This window comes from Alosa pseudoharengus, unplaced genomic scaffold (assembly GCF_046254945.1).
Source record: "Alosa pseudoharengus isolate Yale_2024_CS ecotype anadromous, Long Island Sound unplaced genomic scaffold, YU_APseudo_1.1 YU_APseudo_1.1_scf_21, whole genome shotgun sequence".
Taxonomy (NCBI): domain Eukaryota; kingdom Metazoa; phylum Chordata; class Actinopteri; order Clupeiformes; family Clupeidae; genus Alosa; species Alosa pseudoharengus.
The window spans coordinates 7344662-7366247 of NW_027468674.1; the positions used below are offsets into that span (position 1 = coordinate 7344662).

The 21586-nt window shown below is 42.2% G+C and overlaps 1 protein-coding gene across 1 annotated transcript; it reads left to right on the top strand.

Annotated features, from left to right (window-relative positions):
* The first annotated feature begins 17961 nt into the window (after positions 1 to 17961).
* On the top strand, positions 17962 to 20931 carry LOC143138383 (leucine-rich repeat-containing protein 3-like). The gene has a single exon (XM_076298863.1). It carries the CDS (start codon positions 18019 to 18021, stop codon positions 18841 to 18843), a length of 825 nt encoding a protein of 274 aa, XP_076154978.1. The 5' UTR covers positions 17962 to 18018; the 3' UTR covers positions 18844 to 20931.
* The last annotated feature ends 655 nt before the right edge of the window (positions 20932 to 21586 follow it).

The window sequence follows — 21586 nt, forward strand, 5'->3', positions numbered from 1 at the left end:
GATGACAAAATCTTTGCGGTGTGTTTTTCTCAAGGGGCCGCATCAACCTACAGTAGCAACCTGGTGTAGCAACCACAGTAAAAATGAAAATGCGAAAACAAGCTGCTTTTATTGCAACTATCTTCTGCTGAGATGAACACCATCAAATTTGATGTGTATGATCAGCGTGACAACCTTTGGGTACATGCCAAGTTTCGTGAAATTCTGTCCATGTGGGACCATGCAATGTATGAATATGTGTACATTGTGACTGAAAAAATCCCTTTGGATTTTGTCTTTTTACACGTCGGCCAGAAGATGACAGGCTCACACACACCTGCTCATAAAGTGGAAGACACATTCACACACTTATAAACTGGAACACACACACCCCAGGTGCCTCTGAGCCTGCAGGAAGTGCTGTGGTACGCCACCTACTCCATCTTTATGGCCCCCTCCCTCAGGAGCACCATCATGCCCCTGTACTACCTGGGGAACCTCAGGAGCACCATCATCATGCCCCTGTACTACCAGGGGAACCTCAGGAGCACCATCATGCCCCTGTACTACCTGGGGAACCTGGGCAGTTTCAAGGACCTGATCAGTGGCGTAACAAGCCTATGGTGGGCCCAGGTGCGAGAGCGATAAGCGGGCCCCATACCGACGAACTTTGGCCCAGGATGAATTAGCTCTGATACATGCAATACACATTAAGGGTGACTTCAATTGTTTATGCAAATGGCCTGAGGCACCGAAGTAGTTTAGTAGTTACAGATTACAATTTCAAATAAAAAACACACTACTACATATCCATTACATGTAAAAACATTAAAAAATAATTTTATTAACAGCCTGCAGGCCAGGGTAATCTAATATTACTGCATTAACATCAACTCGCATGGAATTATGGGAACACTCAATGCGCTTCTTCAACCCTCTGCTGAAACTGCAAGCGTAAATTGCTTGCTTATAAACTCGCACTGCGCAGAAACAAAACTTAATGTAGCCTAACTTATTTAACCGTCCAGAAACCAAATAAAATCATTCATATGCATACAATCCCCAATTTGCGTGAATTAGGCCATTAAAAGAAGGCCATCTTACGAGCCTTTCGTTGAGCAAAATCGTCAACGATGTTCCCAATATTTAATGCTCTGGCTCTCGTATTTTCAATGGACAGGATAGCTAACCCACGGAGCCTCTCCTGCCCCATGCTGCTCCTTAGGTAGGCCTATAGGTCTTAATAAATTTGAGTTTGGAAAAAGATCGCTTAGCTGTTGCCACAGTCACAGGCAATGTCAGAAACAACATGAGTACACACTTCCCCGAATGTGGATGTTACACTGTCATAATCTACCACCAGCATTTTGGCAAGTTGAAAAATAGATGACTTCTGTGAAATCTCTGCTTTAAAGCAAGACCTGAATGAGAGGAGTTGTGTTGGGAATGTCGGTGCAATGTTCCTGCTATAATGGTCTGACAAACGTCTTGCCTTTTCAAGCAGTTCATCATCACCTGCGAGTTGAAGGGTCATAGGACGTAAAGACTCAAACACATGACAAGTTTCCCGCATACTTGCACATCTTTGGGAGAGCTGACTGATTATGATGTCCAGAGTTGCATTAAATACCTGCACTTTGAAGTATCTCGCTGCATCGGTTAAGCGCTCATCTTCCGATAGATCGTCAAAGTGACGATTCACTCTCCGTGCTCTAACATTCTAAAGTTCTAAAAAAAATTTAAAAAAAAGGAGGCAGGGCGGGGGTAGCGACGGGCCCCGGGAGGTCACGGGCCCTGGTGCGACTGCACTTGCTGCACCTACTATAGTTACGCCACTGGACCTGATGAAGTGAAACTTGCCACCTGAGAATTAACAAGGTCTATCTGACATGCCCATTCATATGAGTTATTTGGTATTATTATTACACCAAATAAATGCACATAATGTGAACCTACATTTCATAGCATTATTAATTGTAGGCACATGGACTCTTGGATGTCCAACTGTTACATCACAAACCGTGTCCCATTCTTTGTTCAGTCCTCTGCTTTCATGACGTAAAGCTACTTATGTTAGAGTTACTCTATAGCACAGCGTTAGCATGTATCTTAAGCAGATCAGCAGATTTCTGCAGACTGCTTGGAATTACTGCCCTAGGGCCTATGGACTACTTGGATTTGCATTGTAGTGCATTTGATTGCATTATACTTACTTTGTATAGTTGTTATCTATATCTATATCGATATCAGATCTTAATTTGAATGTTATAGTTTATCCAGCTGTCGTGTTTAATTAAAGAAGGTTACGAAAAGGAGATGTGTGTTTCCTTAGTTTATCAATTGTTTAATAATGTTATTTTATTTTTGCATTGGAATGTGTAAGTTAAAATAATGCATTTGTATAGAATGTATAGAAACTTGATGTCAATGTATTGATAACTTAATCACCAGCAGAACTGCTGCCGAGTCATCTGAATTTTTTTTCCCAACCCCCTACTCAGCAGCTTCTTTAAATAAGACTAGCAAGTTGTAAAAAAGCAATTGAGTTCAATAGTAGGCCTACTGGTGTCCTCACAAATGAACTGCCATTATGAACAGAAAAAAAGCAGGTTGTGAGCATATCTGGTGGAAGCTAACAGGTGTACAAAAAGGACACCAAAGCTTTGAAGAAATGAACATTCATATGATAATTCAATCATGAAACCTTTCGGGCAAAGCCTGCCTTCATTGAATTCCTTGACCTGTTGTTGCACACAAACACCTTTACACGTGCCGATTTGAACACGAGGTGCAGATGCCACACTTGAACCAACTTTTTAAAGGCACAATGTGTCTTTTTTGTGAACTTTTGAAGTGTAATGCATTCAAAAATCAACTATACATATCAATAGAATGTGAAGAAATAACACTACTGACATTTTCTAATCGAAGAATATGCATAGCATTGCAGAGATCTCCTCCAGAATTAGCGTGCTAACCGACTAGCCCCGGGTCGTCCAGTCTTGCAATACCAGTTTATGTCTGAGGTGGCGACAGGGAGTAACATACCGGCCAAACCGTCTTCAGTGCAGCCCAGAGCAGTCGAGAAAGAGAACGCAATTACGCACGCTCTGCTCCCACCCCCTCCTGCTCCTCCCTCCCCCACGGAGTTCAAGTTCTACAGTGAAGTGTACTGCGAGAATGGCCGAAAGTTCTAGGAAGAGACCGAAGAGTCTAGGGAGTGCTTTCCACCGATGGAGACAGCTTGGATAGCAAGGAGATGCAGTTCGATTCTGAATGTTGAAGACTGCTAAGGACTATCCATGTGCCCAGCTGCTTCCCTCCTGCCTCATATAGTCCAAAAGTTACATTTCTATTCATGTTGTTGCACTTGGTAGATGTAAAGTTTATTCCTGTCTTGTAGTTTTATAATAAATACCAAGAATCCGGATTGGTGAAACATTGGTTGTGCCTGAAAGTGTTCTTTGATCAAGATTGGTATACTAACATCATGCTTTTCTCTCCTGTTCCTGACTTCTTAGAATCTATTTGTTGTTAAAGAGTTGTTTAAACTAATGTAATTTCAAGTGGTAGCTTTGGCTCTTGACATTTGTGCCCATAGTTTTAAATATGAACTCATAGCCTAAAGGTGCAAAGGAAAAGATGAACATACCATTTTAGTCATAATTCAGTTATTCTTTATGTTACATAAAATGTAGCCACTGTGCTCTTAGAATGGGAGGTTTTATTGTTCGTTGTAGAGCAGGGGTCGGCAATTACGTTTGGACCCGGGCCAATTTTTTTTCAGACAATGGCATCGCGGGCCATAGCTTTTGTAATGGGGGGGGGGGGGGGGGGGGTTCATAGGCCTACTATTTAAATTATGAATTATTATATTATATTAAAATAAACATCATCTAACTTTTAAAATGCATTTAATTTAATTCCATTAAAAACGTTTATTTGCTTATGTGCGCTGTTTTTATGCCGCCTGCTGCATCTCCTGTCGTCTCTCATGAAACAGGCGACTTGCCTAGCAACTTGCCGTAACTAATGTGTACAAATATTATTCTTTTGGATGACGTGTAAATGATTAGCTGAACATTGCTATATGCTAGTTATCGATGCAAAATGTCGTTGTCAAAAGCCTTGAAAAGAAAAATTGATTCAGAATGCAGGACCTACAAAGAAGAATGGAAGCAGAGGTATGTGTTGAGCCTGCCTGCATTTATTAATGCCAAGCCTATTAATTTAACGAAACATAGGCTATTTTTGACCTTGCCCACTGGAAGAGGGAGACAGGACACTTTTTTTTTTTTTTTTTGCACAAGATTACGCGCACTCGCGTGCCAATACCGTTCCGACCTGTGCGTCATGGATAACTGCAAGGATGTTCCACCTGTTGTTTTGTCACTTTAGTAGGACTATCATCTATACCTCAATAAATGTTTTGAAATTGATGGGATTGCTGTAGGCCTTTTTTTCTTTTTAAAAACATGGGGTTAAAAAAAATTTCATTTTTTTTATTTTTTATTATTTAAACAGCAAATTAACGTCATCTCGCGGGCCAGATAGAATAGATGGCGGGCCAAAATTGGCCCGCGGGCCACTATTTGCCGACCCCTGTTGTAGAGGATGATTGTGTAAGGAATAACGTTCTGTAAGGCGGTCATTATCGTGGCATATCTCCCGACAGTGATGCAGCGCTGGCCGTGGCCTGCCGAGTTTCACTTTCCTTGACATTCTCTGGTTATACTTAGCAACGGTCCGGTATTAAAAATGATCAGACCGTAGGACGTTGGGAAGTCCCATCGGAGTGAATGGAGCATTCTACAGCATTATAAAGAGCCGTGTAATAAATGGTAATAATAATGACCTCTAATAGTAAACAGAACGATTGTCTGTAACCACTGACTACATGGAGCATTTTAGTTACTGGCTACGTAGCAAGAACACCTGTGTTGCTGCCAGACTCTCACGGTGACTGTTCTCCAAACGCTCTGCTGGTCAGCGCGCTCTCTGGCTGCTCTGACAGCTCGAGCCGTCCCTGTACTGTTCTCTGGGACTGACACTAGACACCCAGGACTTTTCTTCTTTGCCTGGCCCTTACGTTTGCCCACTCTTGTCTGACTCGATGCAGGGGGGATGTAATCTTCGTCGTCAGTCTCCACCCGAAATTTTTTTTCAGTTTTATCCATCCATACAATCGCTACACGCAGGCTAGGCCTAGCCTTTGCTAAGACTCGCTTGCCAAATGCCGCTAGCAAATTTGTATTTATTTCTCAAATGTCTCATTACCAACAATACCAGTGTGAAAAGCCAAACGTTAATAAAAACGTATATGTAGTGATCGGGTAAGCCGCTTGAAGAAGACATTTTCCGGATTTAGGAGTTTTTTTTTTTCTAGGCGGCGACCATAGACACAGAGACATTCTCTGATAGACACATAGTAGTCCAGGCAAAGTAACCCATTTTGGAGCCAAAAATAGAACTAATTGTAAAAGAATTTTTTTCAGCATAGATCATTTCTATGAGGTGTCCAGAACAACATACTAAAAGTCCTAAGAAATCCTAGTTGAGGAAATATGTTTAATTCTCATCAATCCAAGATGTGTGCCAGTATAAGGCCACACAACAATACACCCCTATGGGACTATTTTTCTCCCTTTACGTCTATCAAAAAAAAACTTTACACAATGAAAGTATCCATGAAAAGTAAATTTTTTTGTATCACAAGTTTCTTTGAAAATGAATTTGAATATGCAAATGAGCTGTACACTAATCAAATATAGGCCCCCATAGGCTTATTTTTTCCCTTTACTCCTACCACAATAAAACTTTACACAATGAAAGTCTACATGAAAAGTAAAACATTTTGTATTAGAAGTTTGTTTGAAAATTAATTTGAATATGCAAATGAGCAACATACTAATCGCATATGCCCAAAATACACCCTAATGGGCTTATTTTTTCCTTTACTCCTATCACAATCAATCCTCGCAGTGAAAATATATATGGAAGGTAACATTTTTTTTTACAATGGGTACAATGAGACATGCCCCACCCTCCTCATTAGTATGCTGTCCATGCATAATACATTGGGTATTGGTAAATAGTGTATATGGCTAATACCTTTTTGGGCTGTCATGTCATGAGGAGGGTGACAAATGTCAAAATCCATGTTAGTTCACATTTTGAGGGTATATGCTTTCAGACAATATATGGTTTAGGTGGTTTAATTAGTTTTCTCTTCATGGTACAGCCCAAAATGTATCAGAACACACTTAATTTACCAATACCCCATGTGTTATGCATGGGCAGCATACTAATGAGGAGGATGGGACATGTTTCATGTCATGTTAGATCACATCCTGAGGGTATAAGCTTTCAGAAAATATATGGTTTATATGGTTGAAACAGTTTTTCCTAAATGGCACAGACCCAAAGGTATGAGCCATATACCCAATTTACTCATACCCTATCTATTATGAATGGGCAGCAAAGTAAAGGGGAGGGTGAGAAAGGTCAAAACCTATGTTAGATCACATCCTGAGGGTCTAACCTTCCAGAAAATATATGGTTTATATAGTTAAATCAGTTTATGTGGTAAGAGTAAAGGAAAAATTAAGCCTATTTGGGTGTATTTTGGGCATATTCGATTAGTGTATAGCTCATTTGCATATTAAAATAAATTTTCAAAAAAACTTGTAATACAAAAAAAAATACTTTTCATGGCTACTTTCATTGTGTAAAGTTTAATTTTGATAGGAGTAAAGGAAAAAAATAGCCCCATTGATGGTGTAGGCCTATTGTTGCCTGGTCTTCTTGGCACACATCTTGGATTGATGAGAATTTAACATATTTCCTCAACTAGGATTTCTTAGGACTTTTAGTATGTTGTTCTGGACACCTCATAGAAATGATCTAAGCTGCAAAAAATTCTTTTACAATTAGTCTGTCGTAAAACGCTACTTTGCCTGGACTATAGGGATAGACAGTAGCGAAAACGGAGACGGGAGAGGAGAGGAGGGCATGGGCAATGTGCGTTTCGTCGTTTCTACCACTAGCAAATCATTGTGACATCATTGTTTTCCTACATGCTGCCCCCAACTGGATTGGCATGTGGAGTGTGAATTAAATAAAACGAAATCCTGACGGATTGTGCCTTTAATGATCAAATGATCAAATCCATGTTCCAAGAGTGTGTGAAGTAAACTAGCAGGTCTGTAGTCACTCCACACAGAAGATAAAGAAATAATTCTGTGATCTGTCTTGATCAGCAAGTCATTGCATCTAAAGAAGACAATGATAGTTTTTACGTAAAACAACTTCCAACAACCATTTTATTTAACTTCTACCATGTTTGTGTCTAAATTATGATGACAAGGAAACCGAAAAAATGCAACACTGCTTGCTGACCAGAAGATGGTGCTACCATCTTAACTGTGAATTCTACTTTATGTGTAAGGGACTTACACAGAGGCGTATCAAGCTTTTTAAAAGAGGGTGGTGTGTGTGTGTGTATGTATGTGTGTGTGTGGGGGGGTTATAGGCAAGTGAAACAATCCAGCCAAATTATAAATAACTCCCTGCAGGGGCGTTGGAAGAATTTTCTGAGAGGGGGTGCTGACGATATTGGCGGATGTCCGCGAGTTCCTCGCCCAATTTCATTTTTTAAATTCTGGTTGCTAAACATACCACTTTAATGCAGTTTGGGAGCAGTGTTGGGAGTAATGCGTTACAAAAGTAATGTAATTACTGTAATATATTGCTGTTTGCGGTAACGCGGTAATGTAAGGCATTACAAAAAAAAATGTGGGTAATATTTACTCGGTACAAACTTCAGTAACGCGCGTTACAATGCAGTTTAACCCAAAATTAAGCGCTTGTTTTGTTTTGATACATATTCGCAAACACCACGCGAGAACAACAGAGGAGAAAAAATCCGCGCAAAATAGTAGAACGTTATCTCCTGATGGTTGAATATGACTGTGGCTGCAGCAGACTCGCAGGCGGACTCTATGCGGGATGGACATAAACCTACGCTCATTATTTTCAGCTTGTCAGAGACAAGGCTATGAAGAACATAATAGTTAGTGCACTTTGTGTGCGAAACCGAAAGATCTCAGCTCGCGAAATAGCACAAGTAAATTAATGAAACATCTAAAGTAGTGCCACGCTAATCTTTTTGATTCTTGATAAAACACAAACTATGCTGTTGTGCATGTAAGCTTTGTGCTGTGAACTTAAATTGAAGAGAATAAGGGGATAGAAATGCAGAAAAAGATTGGGTAGCCTGGCAGTGCCACCGCTCCCACCACGCACTTGGGCGTTGGGCACCAAAGGACAGAGGGGGCACCCAAATGTAACCAATGAATAGTAGCTTTACTGCAAACTGCGTTTCACTCTTCATCACGTTTACAATGTCAAAATGCACTAACACGATGTTACATGCAAGTTTGATACCTTTTGGGTTCTCTCAATCACCACGTAGTACTAGAATTGGTGGGTCTTCAATCATTCGTTTTCCAAGCATTTAGGCTACACGAAGCACATGATATGCTGAGTCGACTGAAACGCATTCCATTCAGATAGCTAGGTGGATACCAGGCTCATAATTCACTTTTATTCGCAAAACGAAATGTGAAGCAACATGTCATTGCATACTTCCATTTCCAAAGCAATGAAGGTTGCTTAAAACAACTTAACATTGTGCATATTATTGTTAATATTGTGCTATCAATGTAACTCAAACAAATAAGGCTTGTAGGCCTAAACAAGAGCTAGCAAAAGGGCATTATGACAACGTAAAGATCAATGCTCTTAAAGTGACAGTGCACCATTTATAAGTAAAACAGCATTTCTTCAGAAATTAATGTTTAAAAATACACAGTAATGGTCTGTAAATAATAGGCCTTTTATTTTACTTTAGGTGTTTGGGTTATCATTTAAATGTCACTCACTCAAAGCCACTCACTTAGGGCACCGAAATGGCCAGCAGGCCACCATCTTGACATGTCTTTATTAAAGGAACCGTATGTAAAAATTGTATTTCAATTAATCATAAAATTGCCCTGATATGTCACTAGACATTAAGAAATCATGTTCATTTCAAATACTTATATCACTGACAACAGTAGTCTGGCCAGGATATTGTCATTTAAAAAGTGAAGTTGCAGCCCTCAACTGATGTTGATGTTGTCATGTTGTGTTTTGGCCTAATGCGCCACCCTCCACCTATCTACTAATCACAAAGTCAGTAGTGTTTCGTCATCCGGTTGCCAACTCTGCCAGTCAGAGGGGAGGGGAAGGGGATACACTGCTCTACAGTAATTTGAAAGTGATTGTAGTACCCGTTTTGGCCACAATCTTACATATGGTTCCTTTAAGCTTTGATTTACAATATAGTAGGCTCTCTATTGATTTTAATGAGTAGGCCTAGGCCTTAAAGTTACAGTATTTCTATCACAATTTACCAGACTTTGACCTTTTGTCGGTTTTTAACAAAATTCTGACTATGATTGTTCCTTGTATTGCATTATGAGCACTGCGCCTATTGCATTCTACTGTTGCCTTAAGCCTAGCTCAGTCATTATGCTATACCACATCTCCCTCCATTGGAAGAGCAAGCTGCATTGAGCGTAATCAACTGCATTTAGAATGGCAAATCCATATTTCTAGATATTTTGGTGAAAGTAACTTAAAAGTAATGCAATAGTAGTGTAATGCCTTACAATTCAGAGACAGTAATATTATAATGTAACAAATTACTTTGAAATGACAGTAATAAGTAATGCATAGTACATTACGATTTTGAAGTAACTTGCCCAACACTGTTTGGGAGGGACAGAATATACTGAGCCTCTCTTCTGTGTGGATCATGGGACATGTAGGCATTCATTATCTAGCCTACCTGCTATCACTTCACTGCTTCTGTGTGGATCATGGGACATGTAGGCATACATTATCTAGCCTACCTGCTATCACTTCACTGCTTGACACTACCTTACATGGAGACATATCTCATGTTATCAAAGAAGAAAACATTTCAGAAATTATATTTTGTGCAAATGGGTTAGCACAACCGGAACGGAGATGCTGATCTCACTAATTACTTTACTTGTGCAAGCTCATGGTCTGCGTTCGCTCCAGCAAGACAAGTGAATGTTTTTAAAGCTGTCATCACAAGGCTTTGATATTTGCTATGATATAGGTGTCGTGTATTGCACACTAATAAAATGTCCTAAAACTTGTTTAAGTAGACAACGGCACACGGCAGGCCAGTGTACAGTAGGAAAGATTGTTTTTATTAAGACAGCCACTTATCTAGCCAACATCACAGTACCAAGAGGCCGCCCCGGAGGTGGATAATCATATTTATACTACAAAACTAATACCTTTAGTTATTTCTGTGTTCAGAACACCACATTAGGCTACCTCTGTTAGGCTGCAATAAATTGCCTAACAGACAACAGCCTAATTTCGAGGTATCACTGGGCTATTAGGCCTAACTATAATATCTATTTAGTAAATGTAAAAGACACAGACTAATGACAGAACTGTAAGATCAAATTCAAAAACCTTTGAAGTCTACCCAAAGCATGTTTGAAAACGTATGCAAAGGGAATATAAATAAATTGTGTTGTTTATAGCCTACCATCAAATGTCAATTTAAAGACTAGGATTAGGCTATGCAGTTTCTATGCTGTTTCCGTGGATAGCTACAGGAATCCACGTCATTTGTTGTTTAAAATTGTGTTGCTTCTAGCCCACGTTATGTGTTAAATTTCACTTGTGCAGGGCGCACAGACATTGCATGAGCGCACATACCAACTGCAGAGATGCTGTGAGTCAGAGAGTGTGTGCTGTGGCGAGTGAAACAAGGTACTCATGTGTTGTGTGATATCTCTGCGCCCAAGTAGCAGTGCTTCACCCCGATATAGTACCAAGTCAATATCTGCCTAGGAAATCACCTTGTCTTAATCTGTATTGCCATTTGTACTCGTTATGACTACGTAGGCCACAAGAAGTAATTTTTTTTGTTTGTTTGTTTTTTTTGGCTCACTTTTACTCACGACATGCAATCAGGCGACAGAAGATTCCATTCACTATGCTAAGCTAAGCTAGCGGTGGTGCTGCCGGACTAAGACAATGCATGCACGGAGAAAAACATGCTTTTGCCCACTTATCTAACTCTTCGGGAGACAGTGAATAACCCAATTTCATAAAACGCTGGCGTGTTCCTTTAAGCTGCACGAAAATGACAAATTACAAACTGGCACCGGTGTGTAGGGGAAAGCGGGGTTGAAATCTAGCCTATAGGCAAGTGGCATCGCCATCTTCATCATCATCATCATCATCATAATCACCTTTATTGCCAGACACCTTAAAATTGCAATAAAAGGTCAAATTAAGGGCCTGTTTTACGAATTAAGGGCCCCTTGATATAAATTTGTGGTTTTGGTGGTTTTCACGGGTAATTTAAGGTAAATTTGAGTACAGTGGAGCAGTCATGGAATACTGGTTAGGACTTCGGGCTTGGAACCGAAGGGTTGCCCTTTCGATCCCCGACCAGTAGGAACAGCTGAAGTGCCCTCGAGCAAGGCACCTAACCCCTCACGGCTCCGCTAGTGCCGCTGTAGCAAAGCAGCTCACTGCTCCGTGTTAGTGTGTGCTTCACCTCACTGTGTGTTCACTGTGTGCTCTGTAGGTTCTCTAATTCACAGATGGGATAAATGCAGAGACCAAATTCCTTGTATACGCAAGTATACTTGGCCTAGAAACCTGATTTACATTTACATTTAACATTACGTTTCGTAGTGTATATCAGCACCTATGTGTGGACCGCTTTAAAGACATTTGCTCTCGGGGTCTCCCTACAGTTGAGTAGCCCAATGATAAACAAAATGCGTCTTGCAACAAAGTATCAACATAACTCTGATATAATAGTTAATGGAAAGAGATCTCTTTTCCATTTTGATTTCGGGGGGGGGGGGGGTGGCAGTGTCCCTACCCGAAAACAGAAAGTAATTGCCTATACAGGGCTGCTCAGACCATGGCAGAAGTACCGTTTGTCATGTTTTGAGGTTATGTGCCATCAAAATGATTTTAGAAACGTTATCTGTTATGTTAAGGTAAAACACTCTTAAGGGTGCTTTTAAGTTGGCGGCTCTGTGTGGAGGCTTTAAGTCCTACCCATGTGCGGGATTTGGCCAATGTGTGGAGGCTTTCAGTCCTACCCATGTGCGGGAGTTGGCCAATCCATTGTGCTTCAGCCAGTGACCTTGGGGTTGGTGTCTGCCAGGTCAAGCACAACATCACCAGCCCTTGGTTAGCAACTTGGTTAGTAGTACCCACCAGTCCACTGGAGTCTGCCCCCGATCACAGCACTCCCCGGATACACCAATGCAATCGCCTCCAGCAAAGTTGTGGCAAATGAGGGGCATCTTGAAGTCTAGGTAACACCCAAGAGTGGGTCTGGAAAAGATTCATTGATTTACAACTTACAACAGGGGTGACTATAGCAGTGAAATTAAACTTAGCCTACGTACATTGGTACATTAAACTCCTACCAAATCGTCAATAGTGTAGCAATCTTGTAAACTGAGGTTTTAAATGCAGTTGTTTACAATTCCACAGAAATACAGATCCATGCCTTGTAGGCTATTTGCATGCTTGTGTTTTAGGGATATTGGAAATGCTTCAATGACCTCTTCGCCAGACTGACCTGCAGAGGAAATCCCAAATTTGCTGAAAGGTAGTATGAGTATATTCCATATTGGGGGGGGGGGGAAACGAAATGAAACGAAAACAAAAACGGTGAAAGAAAAACAAGACCTGTAGGCTACCACACGAGCATTAGTCTGCATGCTGCACAACTTGTTGTTTACATTTCGAAATGATAGGCTAAATTTTGAGTAAACTAACCGCGGTTACACACACACACACACACACACACACACCGCCTTCTTGCGGTTTGCTTCGTATTGAGAGCTGAAAAAGCAGGGTGCGCGCGCCGTTGACACCCGGGATTTAATAGTGTCAGACTACCGGCGCGGACGCAGTGAACTGAGCGCAAGTTGCCGACATGAGGAGAGGCATGTAGCAATTACCGCACACAAGTAGGCTAACGTAACGCTCGTTTTTTGGTACACAAATGATTCGCATGGGTCTTCTGTCAAGGCAAATATATTTTCTAAACGTTATCGAATTCAGAACATGGCAGTGTGATCTAAACAAATGGACATAGCCTACTGTTAAGAAGGCTTTTCCGTCCAAGCCAGGTAAGTTCCATGATACATCTTTTGTTTAGGCTAAAAGTTATTTTGAACTTAGACAGAAAATATGAGAGTATAACCTATGCAACCAACTTGGACTCCTCGTTTATAAAAAGCTATATATTAACGGGAAACCTGTTTTTGAAAATTGATTGTCGGCAGGTCGATTTTAGAATGTAGATATCCAAGCTTCAGCATAAAGTTATAGGCTGGACTACAAACGAATGTCCGTAAGAAAATCACAACAGGTGTAACAATGATATTTTCAAAGGCAATCAATGCAGAGCTACGCCCTTGTAATCTATTGTTTTGTTTCTGGTTTAATTACGTGGTTTAAAATAACTCTATAGTGGCCTACCAACGTCATTTTGCAAACCAAAATAACTTGTAGCCTATAAATTAGATTGTTTTTCATAGTTGGCCTAATTGTTTGAAGGGGAGTTGTAGGCCTAGGATAATTTGACAGTATAGGTTTTCATACCGATTAACTTTTATCATTTTGTAAATATCAGTGTAGGCTGCATCCAGTTAGTCGAAAATTATGAAAAAATAACCAAATTATTGCTGTCGCATGAAGAAATGTTAGTAACTGTGAAGTTCAAAATTGGAACTCAGAATTAACCCATTAATGCCCTATTTCCACCCTCAGTGCCACATGAGTATGATACGATAGCCTATATGCAAGGTAGTTATTTCTTTAGGGTGCAAGTGCAACAGACACATGCTAAGTCAGAACTGTTTAGGCATGGAATGCATCCTGTGTGTGTGTGTGTGGGGGGGGTCTTCCAGTCTGAGTCTTGGCTTCATTTGACAACCAGTGATGCACATGTCTGTTTACTATGTCATGCCAGTTTAGGTGTACGGGCTTCAGTGAAACCCAAAGAGGATTTGGCTGCTGAGCGGTGCGCTAGCGTATGACTGTGCCACAAGCTAGACAGCCTCTGAAAAAATGTCTTTTGGATGGACACTCTTAATTCAGGAGAGAGAAACATGAGAAACAGAGAGATTGACAGAGATAAGTGTGTATGTGTGTGTGTCTGTGTGTGTGTATGTGTGTGTGTGTGTGTGAGAGAGAGAGAGAGAGAAAGAGAGAGAGAGAGAGAGGGAATGCCTTCCCGCCCCACCAGGCTGCCATTCCACTAATGCTTATCACTTATCAGCAATCAATGATAGAGACCGTGGGTCAGCGACCTACATGGTGTGGTCCTGTCTGGAGCCATCTGCATTAGTGTGGCCTGGATGGACAGAGAACTGCTCTCACAAAGTGCACATAACTCGCATAAAAAATGCATGCACACACACACACACACACACACACACACACACACACACACACACACACTCACTCACTCACTCACTCACACACACACACACACACACACACACACACACACACACTCACTCACTCACTCACTCACTCACTCACTCACACACACACACACACACACACACACTCATTCACTCACACACACTCACTCACTCACTCACTCACTCACACACACACACTCACTCACACACACACACACAGACACACACCACACTATCCATTCTGAATGTTCGTAGCAGAGGGCAGTCACACGTTTGAGGAAAGATAGGTTGATGAACAGGGCTAAGAGCACATTCATGGCTGATCTGAACACTCACGTGTAATACATGTGATTTGTAGGTTTAAAACTCTGGTGTAATTACATGTGTTATTTAACAATCAGCACTCGGACAAAACATACCATTGAGTGGTCAAGAACAATGAACAAGAAAACAATAAACATTCTCAAGGTGACATAAGTGTGTGTGTGCGTGCATGTGTGTCATCTTGTTGGGCCTTGGAGATGTTTTTGAACTGTAGATTCTCTCTGAAGATTTGTAGTGGCCAATCATAGTCGTTCCCATGGTTGTTTATGCCTACAGGCACATCAGTAGTGTTTTTCAAATGGGATTAGTAATAGGAAACCCCATTTGTGGCTTGCTTTAGACAATGCTCAGTTACCACTCACTCACCTGGGAATTGTAGCAACGTAGAATTTGGGTCACTGACTACGATCCGGAAGGAAGCATTGGATTGTTTTACTTACGCTGTTACCACTCTGAGTAAAGGAAAATACTATCATCTCTGTTTTCCCCCCAACATGTGGGTGTTTTATGTGATTGCAGCAACGACCCTCTATGTTGTCTGAATGACATCCAAGATTCATGTTTGTTTTCCTATAAAGGGGCCCTGGGCTTGAGGGGGGTGCAATACAAATAACATGTATTATTATTATTATTAAATTATTAGTATCCAACCCAGTCCAATACTGGCTCTGTTAGCAACCTGACCAATGGATTTGTCTCTGCTGAGATACTAAAGCTAAGCAGGTGTGGGCTTAGTTAGTACTTGAAGGAGGGGGGGGGGGCAATTCCAATGCCCCAGTGCAGTGTCGAGGACACTGTACTGTAGGAGAAGCTGTCCTTTTGGATGAGAAGTTCAACCAGGGTCCTGATTCACTGTGGTCATACAAGATTGCATGGCACTTATTGTATAAGTATAAGTATATACTCTTTTGATCCTGTGAGGGAAATTTGGTCTCTGCATTTATCCCAATCTGTGAATTAGTGAAACACACTCAGCACACAGTGAACACAGTGAGGTGAAGCACACACTAATCCCAACGCAGTGAGCTGCCTGCTACAGCGGCGCTCGGGGAGCAGTGAGGGGTTAGGTGCCTTGCTCAAGGGCACTTCAGCCGTGCCTACTGGGTTCGAACCGGCAACCCTCCGGTTACAAGTCCGAAGCGCTAACCAGTAGGCCACGGCTGCCCCCTTCCCCTTGTCACATAAGAACATACTAAGGCTAACCGCGAGTCCACATCAACAGGGCCTAAGCACTTGTTAGCATAGATATATATATATATATATATATATATATATATATGTAACGGATGCCAGCTAGCTTAGCTGTGCTTGTGGAACGTTGGTAAACCACTGATCCGAACTCGAACCCTGCTGTTCGCGGGTTCGAGTCCGAGCGTGTGCAGGGCTGAATCGCGCAGGTTCAACCCAACGCAGGTTACATATATATATATATATATATATATATATATAATTCCCACACAAATATATATATATATGTTGCTGATGATTGGATCATAAACGGCCACAGCAACAAAGATGAATGACTGATAATCACTGATTCTTCTCTATTATTGTGTTACATGTTCCAAATGTAAAGCACTTTGAGCTGCATTCTGGGTTTGAAAGTTGCTACAAATAAAGTTTATTATTATTATTATTATTATTATTATTATTATTATTATTATTATTATTATTATTGCAGAGGGTTCTCCTAGTGTCCTGGATAAATGAACATTCAATCTGGCCCTTAATCATCCCCCTGTGTAATTGGCACATTCATTCCCTCACTCTCCACCTCAAGCTGGTGTGTGGTGAGCGTTCTGGTGGTGACTGCCACGCATCACCCAGCTGAGGGTTACAAATTGGTGGTGGTTAGTGATGTTCCCCCTTCACTGTCATGTGCTTTGGATGTCATGGTAAAGCATTATATGCATGTCGTGTTGTTTTAAGGAGAACTACATTGTAGTAAACCAAGGCCAAATGGGCTCCAAAGGCTACTGTCTTGCACATTAGTGTGAGTGCTCAGTTCATGTGTGTGTGTGTGTGTGTGTGTGTGTGTATCTGTGTGTGTGTGATCGTGTTCATCCACAGCTGTATGTTCTCAGAGCATAGCTTTTGTTTCCGGCATGATTGGCAGGCCGCCCATTGAGGGTAATTGCCTCAGCATGGATCCTATTTTGGCACCAAACACCATGGGGTATATTGTAGGGATTCATTTAGGAGCTCTCACATTGATGGTAGGATGCCACTTATAATTGGCTCTTCTTGTCCTCCCCCTCTTCTTTTCTATCTGTCCCTCTCCATCTCACTCCTTGCCTCTCTTCCTCTCTGTCTTCCCCCTCTCCCTTTCACTTAAAAGATACATCCAGTAGCCTATTTTACATAGTAAGTCCTATTTCTTTGATGTTTGTAGGCAATTCTTAGAAGGGATCAAAAGAATGACAAGCAATACAACTTTGACTTAGCATGCTAACTAGCAACTATACCACTACTATAATTAATGCAATAATTAACCATCAATGAGCTGTCATCTGTTTAAAGTTGCCAATTATTTTGGTAATTGTTAATCAGTTTGTATGAATTTTTACCTCCTTACACTGAAATATTTTCTGCCTTACTTGCTCTTCAGTTAGCTAAGTAAGTATTATTGGCATGTGGACTAAACAAAGCTTCTAAGGACATATTATTTGGCTTTGGGAAACACTCACTGACTCACTATTTTTTTGACTTTTTTCTGGCATTTTATTGAATAAACAACTCCATGATTAATAGAGAAAATAATCAACAGATTAATTGTTAGTTGCAGCATTTAATGATACCATGCAGGGACATCGCTAATGTCAATGTAGTCTGCTTTTTACTCTTTCATTAATCAGGATCAAGAAGTCATTACAAGTGTCGGCCAACATAGACAGATACACCTGAGACCTCAGTACTGTACGTATAAAGAAGGACATGAGCTGATTGATACATAGCAATTTTTTTTTCAATCTCTTATTGTTTTGTCTTTTAGTGCATGTTGTTTTTACTAATGTTGGGTTTCCGTATTTATTGATAATAAAGGAAACTCTCTCTCTCTCTCTCTCTCTTCTCCCACTCTCTCCTTTAGACAAAGCTAGACTTGCTGCTGCTGTCTCTGTCTCTCTATAGGTGGGAATGCCGGCATCCCATAATGCCTTTCTCTGCAGTTTGGCTGCTCCGCCGCACCGCCGCGGCACAAGTGCTCCTCAGTGCCCTGGTGCTCTCCTCGGCGGCCACAGCTCTCCAGGAGCTGAAGGCCACCGGCTGCTTTGAGAGCTGCTATTGCTCCCTGAGCGATGACGGCGGCGGCGACGGCGGGGAGCTGGTGGTGCGCTGCAGCGGCATGCTCCTCACCGAGGTGCCGAGGAACATCCCCAACGCCACCCGCCGCCTCTACCTGGACTACAACCAGCTGGCCAGCATCCCGGCCGACGCCTTCCTGGGACTCCCCCTACTGGCGGAGCTGGACCTCTCCCACAACAAGCTGGCCCGCCTGGAGCCCGGCTCCCTCGCGGCGCTCGGCCCGTCGCTGCAGAGCTTGGACCTGTCCTCCAATCAGCTGCAGGAGCTGGACCCCGAGGCGCTGGGCGGCCTGCGGTCCAAGACCAACTTGACCGACAACCCCTGGCGCTGCGACTGCGCTCTGCAGGAAGCCATGCCAAAGCTGGAGCTGGAGCCGGCCTCGCTGGCCAGCGTGGTGTGCCACTCCACCGTGCCGGAGGACGCCGGCGCCACGGGAAAGTCCTTCGTCATGGTGGCCCAAGAGCTCGACCTGTGCGCCGGACTCAAACGGACCACCGACGTGGCCATGCTGGTGACCATGTTCGGCTGGTTCGCCATGGTCATCTCCTACCTGGTCTACTACGTGCGCGCCAACCAGGAGGACGCGCGTCGGCACCTGGAGTACCTCAAGTCGTTGCCTAACAAGCAGACCACTCCTGAGGAGACCTCCATCACCACCAGTACCATGGTCTAGCAACGCCATAACGGCACCTTAACTCAACAAGCAGACCACTCCTGAGGAAACCTCCATCACCACCAGTACCATGGTCTAGCAACGCCATAACGGCACCTTAACTCAACAAGCAGACCACTCCTGAGGAAACCTCCATCACCACCAGTACCATGGTCTAGCAACGCCATAACGGCACCTTAACTCAACAAGCAGACCACTCCTGAGGAAACCTCCATCACCACCAGTACCATGGTCTAGCAACGCCATAACGGCACCTTAACTCAACAAGCAGACCACTCCTGAGGAAACCTCCATCACCACCAGTACCATGGTCTAGCAACGCCATAACGGCACCTTAACTCAACAAGCAGACCACTCCTGAGGAGACCTCCATCACCACCAGTACCATGGTCTAGCAACGCCATAACGGCACCTTAACTCCCAGTGAAAACCTTAACTTCCAATGGCTCGTGCAAGAACCGTTTGCCGCAGTGTCGACCAAGGCACAGCGCAGTAAGCTTAGGCAGCGGTACGAAGTGGCGACTGCTCTTTTGCACTGAACCCAGTTGCCAATGCTGCACAAACCACTTTGTATCCAGAACGGCCTTAAGGAAAGCAGACAAGGCCGCTAAGGGATGTAGGAGAAAGGGGCAATGGAAAAAAGACTGGAAACCTGAGGTGCATTGAAATTCTTTGAAACATTTGAGATGAACATGTTTTCTTTTGATCTGTTGCATTTGAAAATTTTTGCATAAACATTCTTAACTTCTTCAATTGCAACAAAAACAACAAAAGCCCTTCATCCAGCGCCCATGTATGTTTGCAGAGAACTACCTCCTCAGTCCATTTGAGAGCATTGAACGTTGAAATGTAAGCAGGAAACTCGAAGCAAACAAACGGGGGAAAAAGCTTCATTCAAAAACCTGCCGTGAGACACTCCAGTCTTCTAAGTACTGACTCAGGCCCAGTACTGCTCTGGAACACTGAAGAGGTTGAGGAGAGGTGCTGTGGTGTCCCTTAATCACCACGCCACACTTGTAACATTTCACTGAATATTGTTTTTTATTTACAGTATTTATTTTTTCTAGATTTTATTGATAGGACGGTGGAGAGTGGTCAGGACATGAAAGGGACAAACGGGGAGTGCAGGGAGTGAACTGTGTTGTCCCAATCTGTACAAAAGATGTGTTAAAAAAACAAACCAATGCAAGTTGTGTTATTTTCAACACATAAAAAAGCGATGTTGGAAACAACACAAACTGTGTTGTCCCTATCTGGACAAAAGATGTGTTATTTCAATACAATGCAAGTTGTGAACACATGACACTGTCATGACACATCATAACCCTACCTAATCCTAACCTCTAACCCTAATCCTAAACCTAACCTTAACCCTAACTCTAACACTAACCTTAACTTGTTATGACAAAAACCGAATGTCACTTAATAACAGAAGCGTTATATCATAAACGGTTATGACTTGTTTATGACACGGTCATGACAGTGTCATGTCACTCTTATGTCGATACTGTCAAGTAAAGTCGTACTGAACATGGGGTATGGGGTGTGATGAGATGCTGCCTATTGCTGTACATGGACTCTTTGCAATTGCACCGTATGTCAGTAAAGCACTCATTTTTTCATGTTCTCCCTCTACCACGTACTTTCTGTCATGTAACAGAAGATGACAGCCGTATGCTTCGCTGTGAAAGCACATTCCACAGTACAACTTTTTCAGTCCTTTTGACCAGGCATTGTGAAGCGGCCTTCACATACAACGGGAAAATGACACTGCAGCACTCATGATGTTCAATGGCTTGCCCAGCTCCAAAACACTTCTGTTATTGTGCCGAGAAAAGCGCAGTGCAAGAGTGCTGCCCAGAGATCTTACACACACCGCATTCAAAGCGCATGGCTCTCATGGAGACTACTGTGTCTACTTGAAATGAACCTAGAGCAGTGTCACTGTAAATGTCTTTTAAGTAATGGATACGACTATAAGTCTAATATGAAGGGGGTCAATAAACCTTTTATTATAACAGAGTAAGAGTGTGCCATTCACAGGATATCATGCATTCAGATTAAACTGAACGCCTTGTCCAAACAACACTTTAAACTATATGGGTACCATTTTTTTCTTCTAGATTGTGGCAAAATACTAGCCTGGATACCAGACTCTCTGGAGTACTGTAGGGAAAAGAAACCAAGTGGAAGCACGTAGGCAGGCGGAGCCCAGGCTAGCAAGATACTTGAGTATGGGGTGACTGATAGTAGATATCTAGAGAGCACAGCTGCACTTGGACCCACTTCCATAGACATTTCAGAAGGCTTAGCTGAAATGGAATTCAAGTTAGTACTGTATCTGAAATATGTAAGGTAAACAGAAACACTTTGAGTCTAGCATCCATGAAACATAATGAAGGGATTTATAAAGTCAAGTGAAACCACTTTTATTTATATAGGGCCTTTTTGTAGGCAACCCAAAGTGCTCCACACACAAGACATTGACACACAACACAAAAGATGCCGGATGGAGCGACGTAGTCGCCAGCGTACCCGTGACACCAAGACATAAGCAAACAAATGAACAAATAAAGCATTTAAGCCACATGATATATATGTCTGTATAGTGTATACCCTTTGATATAAGCATAACTGCACAAATAAAAACAGTTGTCCTGTTCAGTTTGAATATTGGTGACATTTCAACGTCATTTTCAGACAATCACACTCTGTTTAACGTGGCATTGATGTGCACCAGGGT

What these genes read in the sequence shown, in the direction of transcription:
- LOC143138383 (XM_076298863.1), top strand. Translation starts at nt 18,019, where the DNA reads ATGCCTTTCTCTGCAGTTTGGCTGCTCCGCCGCACCGCCGCGGCACAA.